Source organism: Selaginella moellendorffii, unplaced genomic scaffold (genome assembly GCF_000143415.4).
Source record: "Selaginella moellendorffii unplaced genomic scaffold, v1.0 SELMOscaffold_52, whole genome shotgun sequence".
NCBI classification, from domain to species: Eukaryota; Viridiplantae; Streptophyta; class Lycopodiopsida; order Selaginellales; family Selaginellaceae; genus Selaginella; species Selaginella moellendorffii.
In genome coordinates, this window is record NW_003314313.1 from 856031 (window position 1) to 880310 (window position 24280).

Sequence of the window (24280 nt, forward strand, 5' to 3'; positions counted from 1 at the left end):
GGGTATTTCCCTTTTCGATATTTAGGGTTCTTGGTTTTGCGCTTAGGGTTTGCGGCGATTTCCGGCGATGGCGATGGTCGGAGTTTACCAGAGCGCGCAAGGGACTGCTGCTCCACCGCATGGCAAGGAGATGCTACGCAGCGGGCAAGACATCAAGATCGTGGGCGGGAGGGCGTTCAACGTTTATCCCGGGGAGGAGTATCTTCACATCCTCCCCGAGGATAAAGAAAACAAGTAAGGATTCTTTATTGTCTCAGAAATTTTTCTCAAAAATCTTTGTTATACTCAGGGGGTTTCTCTTGAGGAAGGATGGCTTCCCTGACGAAGCAGTTCGCCATGCTGCAGCGATGGAGTACATCGCAGTGGAACTAGCAGACCAGAAAGAGAACCTGGAAAGGTATTTCTCCTCTTTTGTGGTTTTTCTCCTCTTTGTGGTTTTTCTAAACGGTTTTTCTGATGGTTTTTTATTTTGCAGGGTGGTTGGAGCTCAACGAGGCATACAGGTGCGACTCAGCCGTCAAATCGACGAGGGGAGAACCAAATGGCAGGGACAAATGCTGGAGAACATCCGGCTAAACGCGAGTAATAAAAGGCTGCAGGAGCAAATTCACGTCCTTCAGGCAAAAGTCGACTTCCTCGAAGCCGAAAACAGGGATCTGCAGGCGAAGAATGTGGGTCTTGAGAAACGCGTACTTGACCTCGAGAACGATCTCTCCTGCATGGGAGCTGTGCAGAGAGAGATCCTTCTGAGTCTTCAGAAGCTGCACTTGGCTAGTGGCTAGATGCACGAAAGAAGCGGGGAAAGTATTCTAGTGTTTGCTATTTCTCATTTTTTATTTTTTTGCAGGTGGCACTTTTTTTGTAACCTTTGCGAGTTTGAGTAAAGCCATAATTCGAGATCTCTTTTGTTTTTTGAGTCATTGAGCTTGCCTGAAAATCACTGCAGGCCTGCATTGCAGCGGATCTCTGACCAGGGTTTGTCTCTCTCGCGTTTTGCTGATGCAGGGTCCTTTTCTTGTGAGTTCCAAAGCTATGCTTGCAAAAGGTCCATAGCAACGAGTATAGCAACGAGCATCGTGTAAGGTACTGCACTGACTTTGAGCTTCTTCTTTTTCATTTCCTCTAATCCCAGCTTTCCTTCTCGTGACAGCATCCCGAGATGTTTGGCGAAACTGTGACAGACGTGAACTTCCAAGTTGGGGAGAGATACTCAGATTTCCTCAAGGTTTTAAAACTTTATTTATATTGTACTGTATGGGTGCGTCTCAATGATTTTTCCTTTCCATTGTTTCCGGTAGGAAGCCAAAGGTCTTACTGAAGGGGAAGCTGAAAAGCGTTTAGTAGAACTTGGTCCAAATGAAACGCCGCTCATGATGTTTATGGTGGCACTGGGCGCTGCGATAACCATTTACAATCGACGTCGAGGCCAGTTCATGATAGCCAAGGTAAAGCGTTGTGAATCAGTTTCAGATGGTTGGGAAACGTCCTTTCTTGTTTTCAGATCACTGAGTATGATACGCACGCAAGTTGAAGCTCTGCAAAGCCGTCAATGGATAAACCTTGCTTCGCGAAACTTGGTACCCGGCGATGTGATCAAGCTGAAAAGCGGCCGGGTGCTTCCGTGCGATCTACTGATCATCAAAGGTTTGAAACCGTCTGTTTCTCGGTTTTTAACTAGCTTCGAAAAGGCTCCTGTGTTTGTGACGAGAGTGCTTTGACTGGTGAGCCCATGCCAGTGCAAAAATACGCTGCTCCCAAGGCCGACGTGATTCGAGCAGGACAGGACCATGATGATGCTCTCGCAATCGTCGTGGAGACAGGTATATGCTTTTGCCATGGTTTTTTTCTTTTACTAAGGAACGTATTTACGCATTTTTCTGTGACCCGGTATGCAAAGGCGAACTGCTTGCGACGATTCTGTGCCCTCAAAAGCTCATCTTCAAATACGATGAGGAGCTTCCCTGCCTCCATGTTATCTACGCTTTGGTGTGTCCATAAAGTGTCAGGTATATATTGATGATTCTCTATATGAAATCATTTTTCCAAACTGTCTCTATTGTGGACCAGAACATGAACGGACAGCAGAGTATTTGGGTGAGAAAGTGGATCTACTGTTGATGATATTCTTTTCCTGGACTGGCCACATGTCATGAAAGTTTGGAAAGGACTTGGTTGGAAACCAGGTTTAGTAATTTTCCCCAGAAAAGTTTGGATGTTAAGTCTCTGCCTTTTGTGACAGGTGGTAATGTTCTCAGCTGTGGGATGGAATTTGATAGAGTCCGTAAACAGTCCCCCAGTCGTTTCAGATGGTTCCGGATCACGGACCTTTAGAATCGTGAGACGAAACGAGTTTGATCAATCGAGAGCAATAATGTGTTGTTGTGGAGGACAACGCTGGAAACTTTCACATCTACTGCAAGGTTCTTGCGTCTAGCATTCGCAAGCCTTCACTCATCAATATTTCCGTTCAAGCATGGCAGGGTTCTTTCCAAAAGATTAAGGAGCTGAGCGACGCTCAAAGGACTATGAGGACAGAGCACGGCTCCAAGCTCTGCGCGGTTGTTATGTTCTTGGTTTAAGCTACAGGTGCACGCTGTTTCCTCAGTCTTTCAGGCTTTTTATACTGTTTTCTTCCAATGGCTTATTGCTGAACCTTGCAGATACGTTGGCTGATATCTGGCATTTGAAGATATGTAAGGAATGAATACCTGAATTTTATATCTCTGGTCTTGTTTAGGAACGAGCTCAAGCCGGATAACTCTGCAGCTATTCAATGTCTCAAAGCTGGAAAGGTACGTTGTCTATATTGATTATGCTGGAAAACGAAATGCTCGTGGTCGATAGGTTCGTCCCGTGATGGTTACCGGTGATAATGCTCAATGCGGCCACTATATTGGTAAACAGGCTGGTATGCTCTCATCTGACTGTAAGATACTACTGGGTGATATAAGGGACGACAACAGATAGCTTTGTCTCTGTAGCGTGGTATGGTCTCCTCTGGGTGGTAGTAAAGTGACTACGGGTATAAGCCGCATGTCCACCGAAGAATTACTTCAAAGTAGAGCGAGCTCACTTGAGGACGGGACCTTGGAACTTGCGGTTACGGGTAAAGCGTTTATCGCTTACAAGAATCCAAGGATGGACGACCTACTTCTTTACACACGAATCTTGCAAGATTCACTCCTTCCGATGAGGTCCAGTTTGTTCTCTTATTATAATAGTCTCATGCGGTTGTGGACTTGCAGGAGAAAGTGGTAACTATGCATAGAAACCGTGGCCTAATCGTGCGAATGTGTGGTGACGGTGGAAACGATTGTGGAGCGCTAAGGGCCGCTCACGCCGGCATTGCTTTAAGTGCTGCAGAAGCATCGGTGGTGTCTCCATTTACTGCCAGAACAAATCGGTCAGTTCAAGCTTTTTTTCTCAAGCAATCGCGCAAAGTTGATGTTTTCTTTGTAGGTCCAAGCCGTGGTATATTTACTACGTGAAGCGCGAGGTGCTCTCCATACGTCGTTCGCATGCTACAAGTTTCTGATTATTTATGGCCTCCAGTTCTCAATATTTAAGCTTTGTTGTTATTGGTAAGCTTGGACTTCCGAGATCTTAACGCTTTCAATCCAGGTTTGGGATCATAGCCTGCCGAATGGACTTCATATTTATTGATGGCGTAGCTGTGCTTAGCATTGGTTATGCCAGGTCTCGGTGCAATGCTGAAAAAAATACTCAACAAGGTTCCTACTCTTCTCTCACCTTGAGTCTATGAAATGTTTAACCGTAGTTTGCTTGGGCCTTTGAATGTAGCATCGGTGTTGGGGCTCTGGGGAAGCAGTGTTCCTGGTGGCTTCAATTTTTTTCATGGCAGGCCAGAAGAATTACGTGAAATGGCCAGCACAGTAGGTGATTGGTGTTGTAAAGTTCGTGCTTAAAGTGTCGTTTGTTTCAGATACTCTCATGGTGCAAGCTGGTGGATGCTGACCACAGCGTTGCTCTTCACAATGTATTTCCAGTTCATCACGTCCGCATTCGTGGTCTCGTTTGGCTCCCAAGTTTCGAAAGAACGTATTCAAAAACTTGTCTTTGATGATAAGTCTTCTAATTTCAAGTAGTTTCAAGCACTTAAGTCTTTTCCACGCAGGTTTCGTACTGATCATGCTCTTGTCTGCTTCTTCCTCACAACAAGTTCAGGGAAGTATGGCTGCAACGCCCATTGATGATGATGAGTTTAAGGCCCGCTTCCTCGAGCATAGTAAGATGACGGAAACATCTTCCATGGCCGAGCTCCTGGTTTTCCATGAGAAAGCCTCTCATTCTTTCCACAACTAAGTCATATCTCTGTGTTTTCTTCCAGGAAAATGGTGGACAGCCTTCGTCGGCTATGAGCTTTGATTTCCGTTTCAAGCTAAAAGCGGCCTGAGCATATTCTTAGAATCGTTCGCAAACGATGTACGATAGTACTTTAACGTCCTGATTTTAAGATTTGGGCATTTTGCTTTCGTTCTGGATTGGATTTAGCTAGGTTTTCTTCTGCGCTTCTGACAAAGACGAGCTCCAAATTCCCGCTGCTGCTAGTGTCGCCGAGGTCAAGACGACGATCTTACGCTCCGTGTCTGACACAAATCGTGGCAAGGTGAGATTTTCTTTCCCACGCTTCTCTTTTTCTACCTGATTTCACCAAGACGTTCTGAGAAAGTGCATGTACACATGAATCAGCATCGTATAAGGTACTGCACTGACTTTTTTCTTTTTAATTTCCTCGAGAACTTCCCTCGCTAATCCCAGCTTTCCTTCTCGTGACAGCATCCTGAGATGTTTTGCTCGTGGAACTTGCACTCCCGACTTTGATTCGCGATCCTCGAGCTTGATTAATCTGGGAAGGAAAAGAAAGAAGAAAGCAAAACGGTGAGTTCTTTCGTTTGTTTCGAGCCAAAGCTGACCTGTCTCGTTCCACAGGTAAACCGATTCTTGACAAGGCCGACCAGTTCCTCCGTATTCCATTATTTTCTTCTTCGTCTTTCGATCCTTTGACGTTGGTGCTACTTCCGGGCCTCGGATTCACTGGCTGCTGCTGGACATCCATTAAATCCAAGTCCCAAGCTCCGTACTGGGGGTTTTCCATCCGGACTTGCTCTGGAGGAACAACGTTAGCAGTGCTATGGGAGCTTTGGTGGGCTTTGTGACGAGGGAAACTCTTTGCTGCGAAAGAAGAATTACTGATGCAAATCTTTGAGGTTGCTCGCAGCTCTTTGGAAAAGTTTTACAGGCTTAGTCGACTGTTTGGTGGGGCTGGTCACCATCTACCTGGACGAGTAGACAAACCGCCTGTAATCCTGTCCAGGATATTGGCTTGGTTCCAATCAAACATTACACTGAAGTTACCTGTCCCGACTGGATCGTTTATATGCGTTGAAAACTATGCACGCCCCGGTCGCAGCATCGCAGCAAACTTAGAAAGTGGACCCACGGCATTAGTTGTGACAATCCAAAGGAGCAACACAGGACCAAGGCACAGAGAACTTAGAGCTCAGCGTCTCAAACGCATTTTAGATCAAGAGAAACAAGCACAGATGACTGTGGAAATGCATTTAGACAAGAAGCACGATCTACATCGAGGAACTAGAATCAGTAAACTAACCTTCTGTGCAAGCAGTAAAGCATTATAACGAACGGAAGGATCTCCATTTCTTTCTGCCAAAATGTTCGACAACACACAAAACGTCCTGGATTCATGATGAAGTTTTAGTCCCGGCTCAAACTTTAAAATAAACCTGGAAGCTCACCACACAGGAAGGATAAAGATGGAACGAAGACTCACACTTTGGTGAGCTTTTTGGCCGTGTCTAAAAGCCCAAGCTTGAAGACACAAACTTGGTGCCAAGTTTCTTCTTGTTATTGTAAAGTCTGCTAAGGATATCATCATCCTTTGAGTACTTCATTTGGAGTTCCACTCCCACTCTCGACTTTCCAAATCAGAACCTTAGATCCAAACATATTACACTTGTTGGACTTTTGCTTTAACCACTACTAATGTCTCAATGGAGTCTCTAAAAAAGGACATAAAGACTGACACATGATAAGTGTTGTGACACAGGAAAGTGTCAAAAACAAGTCTAAAATGGAGTCTGAGATGAAGTCCGATATGAATTCAAAATGGTCTTAATATGGACTTGAGATGGAGTCCGAGATGAAGTCTAAGATGAACCTGAGATGGAGTCCAAGATAGACCTGAGATAGAGTCCAAGATAGAGTCTAAGATTGAGTCTGAGATGGATCTGAGATAGAGTTTGAGATGGACTTGAGATGGAGTCTGAGGTCGAGTCTAAGATAAAGTCCAAGGTCAAGATGGAGTTTGAGGTCAAGACCGAGACCGAGACTGAGACCGAAACTAAGACTAAGTCTAAGACCAAGTTTGAGACCGAGTCCGAATCTAAGTTTGAGTCCGAGGGTGAAAGCCTAAAGCGTTTGTCTCGTAGACCCTGAGGGGTTTGGTGAGCTTCAAAAGTATGGTAGGGGGAAGACTCTAGTGGAATTAATTTGGCCAAGAAAAACCAATGTGACCAAAGAAAGCTATACTCATATGTTGGGTGATGATAAAACCATTAAAGAGTCCAAGGTTAGAGTGAATATAGACAAAAGGGTAAGTTTGGTGAAGTGTTCAAAAGTTGACTCTAGCTCCCTTGGAAAATCAAATGGTCGATGCTCCCAATCCAAGTATGGGTGGCACTATCTATTTGGATACCTAGCTTGGCTCATTGGAACCTCGCTCTAGCCACATAGCTAAGGCACCTAAAGGTGGAAGGTGAGAAAAGTACTCACGAGGCTTGTATAAGGCTATGATGTTTTGAAATGTCATCCCAAAGTCCTAGACTATGGAAAGGAAGAGGTGATGTCCTCTAATATAGTGACAAAGGATATAGTCATATAGTGAGGAAGTCCCAGAAGTCAAAGAGACTTAGTGGTCGGGCTTTTGAGCTCAAACCCAATGGTGGTGTTGGCAAGCATTGCCAGAGACAAAAAGGGAGTTGGTAGGGATTAAAAAAAGGATATGGAGGAAAGGTGTTTCATGTCTTTGGGCATATTAAAGATGCTAAAGTGTGGTTATTGGATGACCACTTATGGATAGATGGTCTAATTTGGGGAGATGGGATTATGGTGCAGGTGGTCTTGGACTATATATGTGACAAAAGGGGAATGGACATGGTTTTAGCATAACAAGTAGATATGTCGATGGTACCTTTGGGTGTCAGTCATGGGATTGGACAAATTGAGCACTTGGACCAAGTGCAAAGGTTAAGTGGAATAAATGCCATTTATGGGGATAGCAAATCCTTAAGTCCGAAATAGGATTTATGGAGGTTGTGAGTGAGACTCCTCCAAGTAGTTGGTGGTGTGGTTAAGTGACTAAAGTAAAATGGTATCAAAAGTATTCCTTAATCTGACTCTTATTGGTAATCAAATATATCACCACTTGATATTGGCATTGGAAAGTCCTAAGAGTGGGTTTTCCTCAAAGAGTAGTATGTCAAAAGGGCATGATTCTCCACCTTAGTTCATAAATGAACATATTGGCAATATGGTCAAATTGTATATCTTTTAGCTTAAGCTATGCCAATCCCATTTCCATTGGGATTCCTTTGGAAAAGGGTTCTCATGAAAGGGGTTAATAAGGGAACAACTTTAAGATCTTTGGAACAATAAAAGGTTTTGCTTAAAAAGTTGAGGATATAATCTATATAAGCGTTTGATTTAGCAAATTGGTTAATATGGTTGTGATAAACAACTACAATTGGGATCACGAGAATGATGGAAACTCCTAGATGATAAAGGAGTTATGAGATTATCCTCATATAATTGAGGATGGTGCTCTAGAATTTGAGATTGGAATTAGTGACTATAAGAGGTCAAATATGGATGAAGACACTAGTCCTTGAAATGGTAGTTGGGGCTACTTTTAATAAATGCTAGAACAAACCTAAAGAATTGGGGGTATACTTAGAGGATGAGTTAGTATTTTTATGATATGGACGGATAGTCCTAATGGGCAAAAATAGCCCACAGAAAACAAAAAATAATTAAATGTTAGAGTAACACTTGCTGCAGATGGTTCTTATAAGTAGGACATGAATACAAGAAGTTGTATTTCAGAGAATTGACACATCAAAAATATATATGAGGCTAAGACTTTATGGGTTGTCAAATTAGCAAAGTCCAAAAAGCTAGATGACTCGAGTGGAGTCAAGGAATGGTCCTAAAAGACTAGTGGAAGCATTTGGACGAAGGTGTGTTACATCTTACGAAAGATGAGAAGGATCATAAGATCCAAGTATGAGAATAATGGGTATTTTATTGATGGCAAAATGTGCCATACTAAAGTCATGGGAAATGTGTTCCCGGAAGAAAGCAACTTTGGCATAGAGTTGTGTGTGAACACCATAGTGTAGTGTTAATTGATAGTTGGCATGAGAAACAACTGCTTTGGTCCTGGCAAAGACTTAAACATAAGTGGAGAGTATCGTGAAAGTAGGCTTGTGAAGCTGACCCCAAATGTCTCAAGAGATAAGGCCTTAAAGTCAAGTTAGCTAGTTGTGTGTGGACCTAAATAATGATGGAGATATGGAAACACCAACAATGAGTTGTATATGGCATAATTGATTGGATTGGTAGAAGTTAACTTCCCAAAACTTTTTGTTGGGATAAGAAGGTTAGATATATCCCAAGGGGGGATAAATTGTTTATGTTAGGATATAATAAATTAATGTTATAAAGGGAAATGCTCATTATCAAGGAAGGTTATCATTAGGACACTTAAACACTCTAGAACACTAGGAAATGATGTTTGATATCATGAGGGCCTTAGATAATGCCCAAGGGACTAAATCCTAATGAATAATAGATAAAAGGTGCTATTTAATGTCTAAAGTTGTGGAAGTATGAGAAGTCCGTTTATTTGAATTGGACAAAACCAAAAAGGGATTTTGGCATGGTTAGCAATGGGTATAAAGAGGCCCATGTAGAATGACATTAATCTTAGTGTGTGGGATTATAAGGTGAGTATGTTTGGATTTATGAATGACTCTCTAAACTATAGGGTAAATCCATCCCTAAGAATACTCTAAAGCATGGTAGATAGTGCAAAGTTATCCTTCTAGTCTGGAAGAGAATAACCAAAGAAAACATGTGATAGCAAAAATAAGTAGTAAAAAGATAGAACTAAATCATAGAAAGCGAAGGGCATAACTAAGGGTGGTTATGAAAATTAGGAGTGGAGGATCAAGTGGGTGCTTGAATATGTTGTTATTATCAACCATAATGCTATGGAGAGTATAATGAAGACATATGTGAAACTCACGCAAATATCGAGCATCATCCCAAGAATGATATGCTCATTGCTATAGTTTCAAGGTTCCCAATTGGTTTTATTGTAGATCGAATTGCATAATCCATCTAAAGTTAATCCCATCATCTATGTGAGCTTGTGACTAGGAAGTCATATGGATGTTATAACAAATAAATATGCCACTAAATCCTCAAGATTTGGTCCATTTCCTATAACCTAACCTTTCATATAAGTATGTATAAAGGTTTGTTGTAAAATAGAAATGACTAAGTCATTCAAGCAAGTTTTACATAGAAGTATACATTTAGAGCCACTTCTTTTTACTAGCCAGATCATATAGTAACTCTTAGTGAAATTTGTTGTTGGAATTTGGGTAGCAATTGTTTCAAAACTCATCTACAATAGAAAGAGAATTAATAAAATAAAAACAATGCTAATACTTGCTCACCTAAGAAATAATTAGAGTCCCCCGATGTGAAAAACAAGTAAACCACCATACTAACTAAGTTTGTAGTTTTGGAATTGCTTTCTCATAAGCATTACCTTTAGCCCACCATAAATGTATGAATTTATAATTTTTTTCTGCATCTTCTAAAGTGTTTACAGTTTTTAAACTTTAGCACAACTATTTATGCTTATCATAATATTCAACTTGAATGTTTTTCTCTATGTGTTCATGTAGACTCTACTCCTAATGGAATAGATAACTCCTCTTTCGGCCAAATAAAACCTTGTCTGGACCACTATTGTAGACAGTTGTAATAACTTGTTAATTTACTTGTGCTTTATCACTTATTAAACTATAACACATTGTTGGTATTGAAAATCCTATTTCATCTTAGTATATTTTATTTAGTAGTGTCCAATAAAGAATTTGAGTTGGTATATTTTTTCATTTCATTTCACAAATAGCTATGATCATCAAGGATTGCACTCTATATAAAAGAACATTATTAATATAATAACTGAATAAATGCACATTTATCTTGGATCATATATAGTGGCAGTCATTGTAGACCATTTGGGAATTTTGTGCATATGATCGAAACACACTTAAGAGTATTATAAATCCATATATAGCTACATTTGCTTAACAAGAACAACTCTACTTCTAATACCATCTATCAACATCTTGAAAACATCATATCATTCTTTGGCTTAACCTTGAATTAGTCCTCAAAAAGCAATGCTTTGGAAGAAGTTGTAGATAAACTCATTTTTAAGCTTTAAAATTGCATTGAGACTTGAAGAATTTTTTAAAAAAAGAGAGATTTTCTTTTGGAGTTTTCTATCATAATTCACATTCTACAAAGATATTTTAAAGTAAGTACAAAATAATATTTCAAATTGACTAGATCTTACTTTCATTTATTAGTAAGTGCTAAAAGACTATTTAGTGCTTTGCTCAATTGTTGGGGTGAAAGTGTTATAGTGTTTGAAATTGATCATAAGAAATTTTGAGGAATTAAGTTGTTTACTACTTTAGTAGTTATAACTGCAAGTCAAGCTCTTGGAAATTAATCTACTACCTTTGAAACAATAGATCTAGCCACATCAAAAGACTCCAAACATGTCCTACTCGCCACTTGATGGTTATGCTGACTAACGTGAATTACTGCTCTTGTGAATGTCACATTGTTTGAGACAACATAAAAGATGTGAGCTCCACATTCTCCTTCACATCATGGAAACTTCTTGCAAATATGATATTTTATAAAACCAAGTTGCTATGTAAGTACTTCATATTGTTTAGGTTGAATATGTAACATATCATAAAACTGTTTGCAATTGAACTCTTGAAACTGGTTGTAGTATAGGCAATTTAAGTTGAAGCATTGAAAGAATCTAACACAGTTACTCCTTTGAACTCTTTTAGTAAAGTCTCAAAGCTATAAGTTTCACCCAAACATCTCTATCTTGATCTTAGCACATCCCCTTTATAGAATTTTTAAAAGGTGGAAGCTTAAAAACAAAATCCCCCTTATTGGTTTTATAAAGTCTAAATTGATTCACAAAAGTTTCCACATTGATACTTTAAATCATTGTGCTTGTAACTTTTATAAGCTTTAGTAGCTCAAACACAAATCCACTTCCCACATATCCTTTTGTATCTACATTTTTTATTGAGCTTGCCACTAAAGAGTTTACTATTGCCAAGGATGCACATGACTCTTTCTCATTTGTTGTTGAAGAAAAAACCTCTTTACTCTAAGTTGCTACATCACTTAAACCTACCATAAACTCCTTTAATTAAAACTCTACTTATACAATTGGATTTAGTGCAAAATACATTTTCCCACGTAAAGAAATCTTTGTTATTGTACCTCATACCTTTAGTTGTTTGTAACAGTTTAACCTGATCAAAATAAAGCTTAAAGAAAGCATACAATGATCCTTTCTCTCTCACCGACTCCATTTCTAATGACAACTCTCTCCCTTAATATTTCATTATAACATCACTTGCTCACTCTTCAGCTATACTTAAAATGAGGGAAAACCAAAACACAACTTACAAGAAAAATCAAGTCATTAATGGTAGTAAATTCTTATAGCTATAACTTTATTTTGTTCTCTAAAATTGATTTAAAACTTTAAGGGGATCTAGGGCTGATGTCAGCATTAAAATTGGGTTAGGGTTTTTGGCAGCTAGGGTTTTTAAGCGAGAGATGGGTTCAGCATGGCGAGGAGCAGTAAGTACACAAGTAAGAAGCACTCTCTCACTGCCATGAGAATTGCCATGCCATCGTTCGATCTGTTGCAGCAGATTGAGCTTGCCTAGCTCAGGCCGCCATGACCGTCGTGTGATGGGGTGTGGCGCTATGGCTCCCCCCATGGCAACATAGGCTGTGGCAACACCATGCACTGTAGAAGCTTGGACAGCACTATTGTGATTCTTGCAGCAACAGGAATCAGCTGCAAATCTAGCTGTTGCGTGAGAGTGAGCGACACCATGGCTCCTCCCATAGCAAGTCCAAGTGGTGGCACTTGCCACCACTTGAGCTGCCATGTGAGGGGGAGTGGCACCATGGCTCCCCCCACAGCAAGTCCAAGTGGTGGCGCTCGCCACCACCCGAGCTGCCATGTGAGGGGAAGAGGCACCATGGCTCCCCCCATGGCAACTTGAGTGGTGGCAAGTGCCACCACTCAGACTTGCCACCTAAGTTGGGGCGGGGGGGGGGGGGCGGCTTATAAAGAAATATGACAATAATGATCCAATTTAACTTTATTTAAGTGTTAGTTTTGTAAATGAATTTTGTGGGACTTTCAGCTGGTGTTTAGCCTTTGGGATGGCATTAGAGACAATTGAGATGGCGAAAGTGTTTTCTTAAGCTCACTTTATTCTAACTGAAGACTATATACTAGAGTCACGAATAGACTAGGGTTTCAAAGGCAAAAGTAGGTATTTTTTAGTTCTTGTGTTTCCTAATTAGTAATTGATTTTGCAATATAGATCAAAATTATTTCAATGTTATTGTTCCACAAGTGAATGGAAGCAAGGGAAAACATGGCTTTGCTTTTGAACCTTTCGTTAAATCTCCTTTAACATGAACCAACCAACTTTGCCATGGATAACATTGAATGCAAAGCTTGGTAAGTCATTTCTTTTTAAACAAGAAAAATACCTTTAATATTTTTTACAAGTGACCTCTTTCGCAAAAGTTAGAAGCTTTGGCAGACATGGTTGTGCGACACCTTTGCTATAAGGGTGGTTGTATCCTTGACTTCTTCAATGGTACAAAGGCTTTCTTAATTGCTGCTTGACACAATGATTGCAATGTCTTTGGATTAAATTGTAATCCCAACATCATGCATTAGTTTCAATGCATTATTATGAAGAAAGCTCCTAATGATATGCCACTCCATGTGAAGGTTGTACCTAAGTTTATAAAGAGGCATCTGGAGCATTATAACATACACATTAAGGAAAAGTCAACTTTTATGTCAAAGCTTATTAATGATCATGCACAAGAGAAAAGAGAAAAATAAAAAAGATGAGAGAGAAGAAGAAAGCAACTTAGTTCTTCTATATGTGTGGATTGTGTATGGATTTGAGTTATAATTTATTATAGTTATAATAATATCTAATATTATATAATAGTTTATAGTTACAACATAAAGCATAGTAATTACATGTTGTAGTAATTACATGATTTAATAAATAGTTATAATGACTAAATATTTTTTAATATTAAATTATTACAAAATAATATTCTTTGCATATTTGGAAACAGCAATAAAAATTGGTAATATTCTTCAAAGTATTCTTTAAATGATAATGCATATTGTAATATAATCTTCTTTAGTCAGCTATTTTAGCTCCCCTAACTCCCTGTTGACTTGGCTCCCTCTTTGCCAAGCCCCCCTTGCCTGAGAGCTTTACTTTGTTCTTGACTGTCAGACAATATGTCTTTTGTTAGTTGATGATCTACAATTGTAATTTGAAAGGATCTAGGAGCTTACATTTGACAAGTGATATACTCATACACCTTGATATCCTGTGCAGAGGACAATCAAGCATGGGAATCTTGAAGCTCTCTTACCTTTTGTAAGTGCTTTGGAACATTCTTGTCTACTCAACTGAATGACCTCATAGAGATCATTGACACTCCCCAGTCTTGCGAGAAAAGAAAGCACACATGACTTCACTGTTCACTCCACTGCACTATACATGAGTTCGATCAGAAACCAATCAGTTCTCTGGTGTAGAGGATTTGAATGTGGATTCATCCTCACAAACCTGCATTATACAAACAATAATCAGTCTTTTACGATTAAAAAAATTCTAAATTTATCCTAAATCCATCCATTTATGGCTTAATATCTGTCTATTTATGGCTCAATTTTTTGTCCATCAATGGCCCTAACATTGTCCATTTGTTGCCGCAATTCTCCACATAAGTACAAGCAAGCCCAGAAATATTAAAGTGAAAACAAACAAATTTGTTCTTTGTTTTTGGTGTTTGCTTGGCATTAGAGATTCCAAGACTTCATTCTTTCTCTTAATTTTTTTTTTTCTCATTGCTTCCTCTTTTTTCTCCTTTATTTTTTTTAAGGCTTCCAATTTTTTCTTCTCTATTGCTTTAGCTTTTCTAGCTATTACTTCTTCCCTCTCCTTTTTCTTGATGGCTATTGCTTCTTTCTTTTTTATTGTTGCTTCTTTTCTTTTCTTTTTCCTTGCAACCTTTTTAATTGCTTTCAATTTTTTTTTTGCTTCTCATGTGCTTCTTTTGCAATAGCAATTGCTTCAACAACACTGGTGAATTCTAAACTTGTTAAAACAGTTCCAACATTAGCTTGCAACACTGGTCCAAGTCGAGGATGACTTTGCACCCCTAAAAATAATTTTGCATGCAAGTATGCCATCTTGTTGTTTTCTAATTGCCATCCAGGCACATCCATGTGTTGCTCACGCTGCTCAGCTCAATGCTCTAGCAAAGCTCCTGGGAAACAAAGTTGTAAATGAATGAGAATTGAGAAGTGCTTTTTACCTAGTTGCTCAAGTTGTCTAGGAAGTTCAGGATGCTTAAGCTGGTCATAATCATTGCTTGCTTGCTGCTCAGGCTGTATTAGATGCTATAAATGGGCATTGGATCCTTATGTTGCTCAAGTTGCACTAGATCTTGCTCAAGTTCTAGTTCGTGATTGAGGTGGCTGCCAATCTCTTGGTCTCCCAGCTCCAAAGTGTTTTCGAAGTCTGCTTCAAAGTCATCAAGAGATACTGCATGGAGTGTACTTGGACCAAAGTGAGTGTCCATAGCATTTTTGTTCAATGGCCATAAACCATTTGCTCTAAAACCAGACTAGATGTTTGCAAGTGTCGGAGCTATAACCATGGCTCTATTGGATAATTGTGCGAGATCTTGACAATTGACTTCATGTCCTAGATGTCCAAGAGTGTGTTCATCCACGCACTGCTTGAAGTAACACTTGTATGGCCCAAAATATACAATGTCTAACGGCTGCATGTGCTGAGAAGTATGTGCTAGAAGAAGAATCACATCCACACCTAACATTCTTGTTGTGTTAAGTGCAACCTTTGTGACATGGGATCCGTGGCCATCAACAATGAAAGCATGGTGGTTTGTAGGTGAGCATCCACCAGGTACTGATTTCACAAAGTGTTCAAGCCACTGTGGCCACAAGTTGTCTGTCATCTAGGCTTTCTTGCTGATGGCGAATGCAGCTCCAACTTCACAATTTATGATCCAATTTTGCATCTTTCACTCACCTTTAAAGATATAAAAGCCAAGTATTTGTCCACCTACTGCATTTATAGCCAATAGAATAGTCATATGCTCTATGTTCTTTAGGACGATTCGGTAATAGAATCTTGCACCTCGGGCAGCCAACACTTTGACACCTTTAGAACGATTAGCTCGAACACCAGTTTCATCAGCATTCCAGATGTAATCTGCCTCATAGTTGTTTCTAATGTAAGTTGCTTCCAAGTTTTTGTAGAATTGTGCCACAACTACTTGATTCAAGGATGCAACTCTAAGGCCTCAACAACTTTGCTACTGATCTCTAGATGTCTTTTCATAAAACCTCTGCACCATTTTTGACTTGGTCCTCCTTCTATCTAAGTAGTTACTCTGCCAACAACTAACAACTTTGCTGCTGTGAGACACAAAATCCCTAGGCCTCAAAGAGTGCACCCCCTTTTCCAATCGGTCAAGGGTCTTGGGATAGTTAAAGTTAAGCGTCCTTGGGTTTGAATAGTATTGGGCTGGGTGACCTCCCGAGAAGTCTAAACTTAGGAGTTTACAGCTGCATCTTTCAGCTGATTGAAAGTGAGTGGATAACCAATTTTAGCTCGAGCTTTCACCAGAGATGCAAGAGACTCTTCTTCCGATGATGTAAGAATGGTGGGAGGACCTGGTCATCCTATGCTACGTCCCTTTAACCGATCTCACAAAGTTGTCCAAGGTATGTTGAATTCTTGAGTAGATTTTCTTTCAAACATGCCATACTCTTCCACCTCATGCATAGCCTTCTTTATTGATTCTTCATTCCATGTTCTAGTTGCATGTTTCTAGCTACGTGCTTTGGCTGGAGGCTGACTTACAAGACATGGATAAATAGTAGAGAATTTTGACATTTCTTTTTCTTTCAACCTGACGATATTTTACCTTTGTAGTGCCAGGACATTGGCTTTCAAGTAGACTTTCAGGGACAGGAGCTACCAGACTTCTTTGCACCACAGGCTGGAAGCAAGTTCAATTAAAAATCTGAAATGGAAACAGATAGTTACCTCTTTCTGCAAGGACAGCCTAGAATGGGACAGCCTCTGGGAGCTACAAGTGTTTGCACACAAGCTCTTGAAAGTTGTGTTCTTTTGCCATGTAGTATGCTGGTTTCTTGTTATAGCTTTTTGACCAAGCAAGGAAATAGCATGCAATGTGCTTTGTGTATGCATATTGTGCTGGTTGAGCTTTGTAATTGATTGAACAGTAAATCTTGTGGTAGGATCTAAGAAATTATTAAAAAATGAATGTTTTTCTTCTTCAAAAGAGTGGCATACCTCAAGATTTGATGTGTTCTTTCCAACTTTTTCATTTTTCTTACCCACTCTTGAGATATTTTGACCCTATGATAAAATGCAACTTGATGAATAGTTGAACTCAACAAATCTCTTGCTCCTACAATTTTATTAAGCTTTCTTATAAACTCAAGAATACAGATGAAATAGAGCAATGGAATGAGTTCCTTTTCTTCTAAATGGCTAGATTTGTGATCGAAAAAAGTGATGAATGCTTGGATGACACTCAAATTCATTGTAACCTAGAATGCCATAGAACCTGCCAAAAAATTGCTGCGCAATTTTCCATTTATCACATGGACATGGTTGGGCCAGAGGTGGCCGGAATTAAGGACCCAGGCAAGAATTGGGCTTGTTACCCTATAAATTGTTGTTTAGGGTTCTTTGCTTTTTTTGCGCGTAAAGGTTTGCCCAAGGCCAATGTTGGAGCAACACTTGGAGGGGAAGATATAAGTTAGTGGGCAAACAAGTTTTCAATATGTACTTTGAAAAGGAGTAAGTAATTTCATATTATATTGTAATTTGAAATTTATATTATATTCAGTGAGTTTATGAGCAAGAAAGTTGATAAAGATGAAACTCTGAAAAAAGTTATAAATATAACTATAAATTTGGTAGACTAGAAGAATAATCTAGAAGAGTATTTATTCCCTTCTTAGCAGATTTTCTTTCCTTACAAAAAAAACTTAACTTTCTTTCTTTTTTTTCTTCCAAGATGGTAGTAGACCATGAGAAAACAAAACTGAGGCTGATCCAACTTGAGGGAAGTATAATTCAATTTGAGGCAAGAAATGATAATCTTTTAAAGTGTATGACCAACATTCAAGAGTGTGTTGATAACCTAAAAGCAAGTAATAAATCTCTCCAAGACCACATTGGCAAGTTGGAAAATAAGCTTTTGAACATGCGAAATATGGGAGCCATGTAGAACCTCAAGGGGTGCATTAACAAGCTGGAGAATGAGCTCTTGAGCAAGCTAAACATGGTAGATGTGCAAAACCTCAAAACTTCAGAACCTCTAGAGGCATATTTGCAAGTTTGAGAATGAGTTCTCAAACAGACCAAACATGGCAATAGTGTAGAGGGAAATATTAGTCAACTTTGAAAAGTTCCTTGTTCGTGACTAGTGGTGAGTAAGCATTTCATTGTGCTTGTTTAGTCATTGTCTTTTGTGGCAGATGCCAAGTGTTTCCTCTCTTTTTTGTGAACTTTTCAGTTTCAGTAAAGCTGTCTATGTTCTTCTCCTTTTTCTGGAGCAGATTTGAGAACTCTTCTTCAGAATTCCCTCAAAGCTTCTTCTAACTCTTGGTCAGAGATCTCACTGTGATAGTTTCATGGAGAACGTTCTAGTGGACATGTACACTGCTGCAGTGATTTTCCAGCAAATGACTTGTAACAAGAGCTCAAGTTTGTCTCTCTTTTTGCTGATGCAGCTGCTCTGAGCGGCTTTTGAGATTTTGTGAGTAGTTTTTTCTAAAAATTAGTTTATAAGCAGTAAATCATATAAACTTTTATTTTACATACAAAAATTATATTTAAATAAATAAATTTGTAAATTATTTTATTAACCCTAGCGGAAAATCACCTAGTGTCCAGCAGCAAAAAAGACACGAAATTCTTAAATTCCAAATTCCAAACGCGCCAACAGCATTTAGAGCTGATCCCCACTGCCTGACGATAGCAAGACTGGATCCTTGTGGTGGAGAGCAACGGCCAGGTAGCCTGTGGAGAGATGCACACTTCCCAGTAGAGTCGAAACCTTCCTCTAGAGATGAGACCCTGTGCTTAACAACCCTCCAAGCGAAATCCCGTTCAGGCCATGAAGCGTCGCTTGGCTTGGAAATAGGGGCTGAGCGCTGGGGTGTGATCCAGATCGTAGCGCTCGTTCAAGAACACCACCATCCTTCCCAGGCTCATCTTCATGGTGAAGAATCTCTTGTCGGATCACAGCAAGCTCTCGAGATCCTGGCGTTGCTCGTCAAGCCCCAGCTCCTAAGATCCAACACCGGATGTGGTGAGGCTGAGGAACTCGTGAATCACGCTCACCTTGCGGTGCCGCTCCAGCTCCTTGTAGAAGCGCGATTCGAATGGAATGGTTCCCTCAAAACATTGATACCTGCACACCGAAGAAGTTGCAGCAAAACGTTGACTATCAGGCCAGAGTCACGACGCAGGCTTTTCAGGACCTTTAGTAGAGGCCTTGGGAGCGGAGCCTTTTTGCTGCTGCTGCTGCTGCTACTCGTCGAAGGCAGCGGTCTTAGAATCGCCCAAGCACGATGTCTTTCGGATTGCGGACCTTGTTCCAGCTTTGATACATCCTTAAGCTGCATATCGGAGTCTCAGAAAAGCCAAAATGAAATGAAGGATGAGGAAAGTACTATACCAGTTCGATGAGTCGATCGATGAGCTTCAATGCTTCTGACTGGACCTTCGTCGTCCTTGACTGGTGCTTGACAACAAACTGGATAAAAGAGTAGCTTAGCAGCGTTTTTCCAACATAGAAAAGAAAAGAAAAAAGCTTGCACCTTCAATAGGTTTCGATGCCATGTCTGCTTTCATCTCAAGGTCTCTCTCCTCCTGAAAAGCTCATGAATGAAACGAACCATGGAACGTGGAAAACTCACGATCTTAAAAGTCACTTGAAGCTCTTTCAGGTCACTCAGCCTTCGAGACTCCAACTGCATTGCAAAGAAGTTAGCAAGCCAAGAGACGTACATTCGTTTTCTTGCGTTCTTTCTCCCTGGCTTTCTCCTTGTACTTCTCTTTCTTGTACAAGTTTGCAGACAACCGGTTCCTCGCCGTACAAGAAGAAGCGCGAAGAACAAGACGCTTAGCTAGGATTTAAGTTAGGATTCTTCCAAAATGTACAAGAGCCAGCTCCAAGAATTCGCGCAGAAATCCGGCTGGACGGTGCCGAGCAAGGATTCCAAGCTTATGTGAATGGCGTCAAGTACGAGTCCGAGGATGGATTTCCCACTCTCAAGGCCGCCGAGCACAGCGCCGCCAAGAAGGCGCTGGATTCGCTCACTGGCGGCGCCAATGGCACTTCCACCGTTGCCCCTGGCTCCTCCATGGTGCGATCGCGTAGCTTACATTCTCTTTCTCTTCTCATGTTCTTTCTTTTCTTCGTGCTTGTTCTTGGGTGTTCTAAAGACCGGGCTTTGCAAGAATGTGCTCCAAGAGTACGCTCAGAGCAATGGCTTCTCTCTTCCAATCTACCAAATGGAGATCACTGGGCCGAGCCACAATTCAGTGTTTACAGCGACTGTGGAGATCGGTTGGTACTGCCAGGAGCAAGAGAGAGGCCGAGGTGAAAGCCGCAAGAACTGCGATTCTTGCGATCAAAGGACTTGCAGGTAAGGAAGGCTTCTCTTTTCTCGTATCTCTCATTCTCTCTCAGAGGCTGCTCCTTTAGACGATTACGTTCTCTGGAAAAAAGCGAGTGAGAGCTGCCAAGAACAAGGTCGAGAAAGAATCACCACGACGCAAACCACGGGTGTGAGGCAGCAAAGCTGGTAACGTAAACCTCTATATTTTGTCTTTGTATCTGTAGCGATTACCTCGATGAAGAACAACTGGACCTATTCGTGTTTATAGCGAGCACAAGGTCTGATGAGAATCTATTCCTTCACATTTCTTCCTCGTTTAGCAGCTTCTGGAGCTCTCTTGTTGCAGCAGTGAGTCGGGCCTCATCCACAAACGGTAGCTTCACAACTCCTTTCCAGGCCTTCGATCGGTGTAATCGACTTCGAAAGCTCCCGGGTAGAAATCAGCGATGGGAGAGGCTGGATCGAGCATTAGCTTCTGGTAACAGGCTGGAAGAGCAGTGGAACTTTGCGGTGGTAGCACAGCCAGGAGCGGCTCCAGAGGCTTGAGTGGCTCCGAGAGTGGGATGGAAGACAAAGCCAGAGATTCTTCCGGAGAAGTCCGAGGCAAACGGTGCGTAGTAGTAAGGGTAGTACCATCGCCAGGAGCTCACGCCGTGGTAGTAGTAGCGGAGGATCCATGCAAGGCCTTCCAGGTACTTGAGCACTCTCGCTCTCGGCCACCTCGAGCTTGAGGGAGTAGTACCTCGACTTCCATCCTGGCCAGCCGAGATCACTCTTGTCCATCTTGAGCTGGAGGTTGAGTTCGCGATCTTGGTTCTTGGTAAGTTGCGTCCTCACTTTCAGTTTTAGCAGCGTCAAGGTTTTGTGCTGCTCGTCGAGCTCGTGATTTTCAGAACTGGATGGCTGCGGTTCCTTACTTTGCTCGAGTTCCAAGTGATCTACGACAGTGTTATCCAGTTCCAGAGCTACGTCTTCACCGTTTTCTTAGATCCCAGAGCTCTTCTTGGTCTACTCGACTTGGAGCGCCAGCAAACTCTCGTCTTCTTCTGGTACGTTTCGGCCTTTTCTTCCTCTCTTTCTTCTTCTACTTGTTCTTATACAGGAAGCCATCTTCGCTGGCAGCTAAGGCGGAGAAGTGTGCCACACTCGGTAAGTTCATTTCTCCGTTTCTCGTGAGATAGTCACCCATTTACGTGAACTCGGTTGTGTAGATGGTGATCATCGAGTCGATAGCTCCATCGTCAATCAGCAAAGTTGGAATGTGAGGGAGAAAATCGTTGCCGATCAAGCAGCACATAAACACAAAGTCGTCTATCACCCGCTCGTCATCAATCTCAAACGGTGGACACTCGGCCACTCTCATTCTCTGGACGAGGCATTCACGTAGCAGCGAAAGATCGAGGAACTCAAATCCAGTAGCAACGTTTTCCTGCCGCTGGCTCGTCCACTCTCGAGATGAGTGGCGAGTGTCAGGAGGATCAATTCAGCGTCGGCTCCAAAACACAGTGGCTGGTCTCCGGATCATGGTTTTTCCTTTTCCCACGAATGAAGCTCATGATCTTGTGCTCTCCCTCTCCAGGAACGCTCGAGTCGGAGAGTATCACTTGGAGGCCCTTCCACGAAGCGCTGGTGGCGAGACGAAGATTTACGTACTCTCGCATAGCAGCGGAGAGATCGGCCATGAACTTCGTCCTGGGAGTGATCACATTCGAGTCCCGGGAGGCGGGGAATACCTCGTCTTGCGTGGTGGGCAATGGACGGCCATCGCTGCCGCTGGGATGAAAGCACGAATGGACGACGGAACTGATGTCCAAGTAGAGATTGTCGTGGCACTGCCCGGAGCTCGCCCCCAAAGCCATCCAAAGAACGAAACTTTCAGTTAAAATTAAAAATTGAAGGGCACAAAATAACCGGTATATTCTAATAGCTCTAGAGAATGAAAAGGAAACAACACGTATGTAATTATAAAGTAGAGGAGGCGAAAAAATGCTGCCTTAGTGCCTTAGTGTTTCAAATCATATAGCAAATCATAAGGTGGCCATTTCTAGCGTTTGTTGATCAAGCTCGACCTCTCGATTCTCCACAAAGTTACGATCGAATCTCGGAAAACTTGGCAGCCCGAGTTTAAAAATTATTTTACGGTTTTAGCGAGAAGGCGCTCGATCGAGGTTCCAAACAAAGCTCCCAAATCTTTGATTCCAAGACGATCTCGATGCTGGAGAAGAAGTTTAAGTCCATCCTTCTCATGGCTTGAAGATCCAGCTAATGGGATGACTTCCTTCTTTGTGAAAAGTCCGTGATGGCTGTTTCTTGAGCCCTGGTTTAGGGTTTTACATCGTGATGCTGCGCTCTTGTGTGAGTGGTGGTAGTACACTGGCACGTTCTCCGTCTCCATCTTTGTCTCCGCCGCATTATTGAGCGTGACAAAGGTATGCTCTGCTTTATTGATCTTTGATCTTCTCTGGGCCTCCTTGCTGTTTAAAACTCTGCAGGGGGAGTTACTACTCGCTTACTGAATTTTGGCGTAAGAAAGTGGTAATCTTTCGCAAGATCTTCCATACAGTTTGTGCCATGGCAGTTTTTTATTCAGTAATGCGAAGCACAAGCAAGCAACCAATTTTGAGGTACTGATTTTTTTTTTCTTTGCTTGCTTTTCTCTTCCTTTAGCTTTTTGTTGTCGTTGCTGTTAACTTACGTTGCTCGTGGATTCGGTCGTTGCTGTTTACTGGCTTTTCTGATTCCAGTTCCTCGATGTTCTTGTTGAAATGTTTTTCCCTAGTCAGAAACACGGGAGACGTTGAGCTCAAGTTTTCTGTGCCTCCTCCTGCTACGTTGCTCCTTTGGATTGTTGCGACTAATGCCGTGCTTGCAGCCCTTTTTCTCCAGTTCGCAGAGATGGTGCGGCCGGGGTGTGCATGGTTTTCAACGCATATGGACCGGACAGGAGCTTTTGCAAGCGTTGTCCTCCACGGAGCAAGATCTGGTTGACATAGTTGCACACGGTGTAAAGAACACATGACGGTAATGCAGCGCACAGCTTTCCCAAGTTCGGGTGTCCTGGAGGGACTTCTGGCCTTATCAGCGGCACGGCAGAATACTCCAGCAGGGTGGTGATAAACGCGAGCTCCATGATCAGACAGTGGTGTAGAGCTGTCGACGCAGGAGATTGGAATGGCTCTTGCTTCGTCGCCTTATTGGAACGGGATTTCACTTGGAGGGCATGGAAGTTCCTTGTTAAGGAAGTGCCATTCACGTCACCAGTATATGAAAGCGAGGACGATAGTCGTTCTAGCGACGGACGAAGACTTTAAATGCTGCCAAGGTCTGAGTTCTAGGAGTGATTGACTTTGTCACTGCAGCCGATATTCAAGAGATCGGTGAGAAGTGTCTGACGTAAATCAAGAGAGCGATGCATGAGTTTGGTATTCATCGAAGTACAAAGTCATCTATAGAGCATGGACGAAGTAGCAGTGGAGACAGTGTGAATGATTTCATTGGATTTCTTGAATCTCAAAAAAATTCTAGGTATGTGCTGTTTCTGCTTGATCAAACAGTAGTGACTCATTCTTACAGTGACTCTAAGTAACTCTAAGTAGATCCATGTATTGGGAATGTGGAAGACTTTAAAGAGCTCAAGTGGCATTATGACCAGTCATGTGAGTATGTCCTTTTTAATATTTGGTATATATAGGGTTTCTAATGTGTATGTGGAGTGGGCAAAATATTAAATTTGTTGGAATAAATTATTAAATTTGTTAAAGGTAAGGGTTTTAATGTTTATTTTGTACCAAAAACTCTTTTAATATTTGTTATATTTAAGAGGATTTTCTTGAGGAAGAATTACTTTTATGATGAAATAACTTAGCATACCTTACAATGGAATTAGCACATCAGAAAGAGAGTCTCAAAATATTTCTTCTTTTTTCTATTTTTTCAAAACAATTTTTCTTATGGTTTCTATTTTAAAAGGTAATTACAGCTTAAAGAGGCACGCAAATGCAATTAAGCCATTAGATTGATGAGGGGAGAATAAAATGGCAGGGCAAATATTTGAAAACATCCAATTAAATGTCAACA

The 24280-nt window shown here is 41.3% G+C and overlaps 1 protein-coding gene, 1 long non-coding RNA gene and 1 pseudogene across 2 annotated transcripts; all 3 read left to right on the forward strand.

Moving 5' to 3' along the window:
- Window positions 1-916, forward strand: LOC112350665. The gene is made up of 3 exons (XM_024687271.1): window positions 1-234; window positions 290-397; window positions 476-916. Exons 1-3 carry the CDS (start codon window positions 68-70, stop codon window positions 780-782), a joined length of 582 nt encoding a protein of 193 aa, XP_024543039.1. The 5' UTR covers window positions 1-67; the 3' UTR covers window positions 783-916.
- A 1329-nt stretch (window positions 917-2245) lies between these two features.
- Window positions 2246-4494, forward strand: LOC9635910 (annotated as a pseudogene).
- Window positions 4495-4530: 36 nt separating this feature from the next.
- Window positions 4531-5381, forward strand: LOC112350650. The gene is made up of 4 exons (XR_002993833.1): window positions 4531-4627; window positions 4711-4721; window positions 4798-4899; window positions 4951-5381. It is a non-coding gene; the product is annotated as an uncharacterized LOC112350650 (long non-coding RNA).
- Window positions 5382-24280: the final 18899 nt, after the last annotated feature.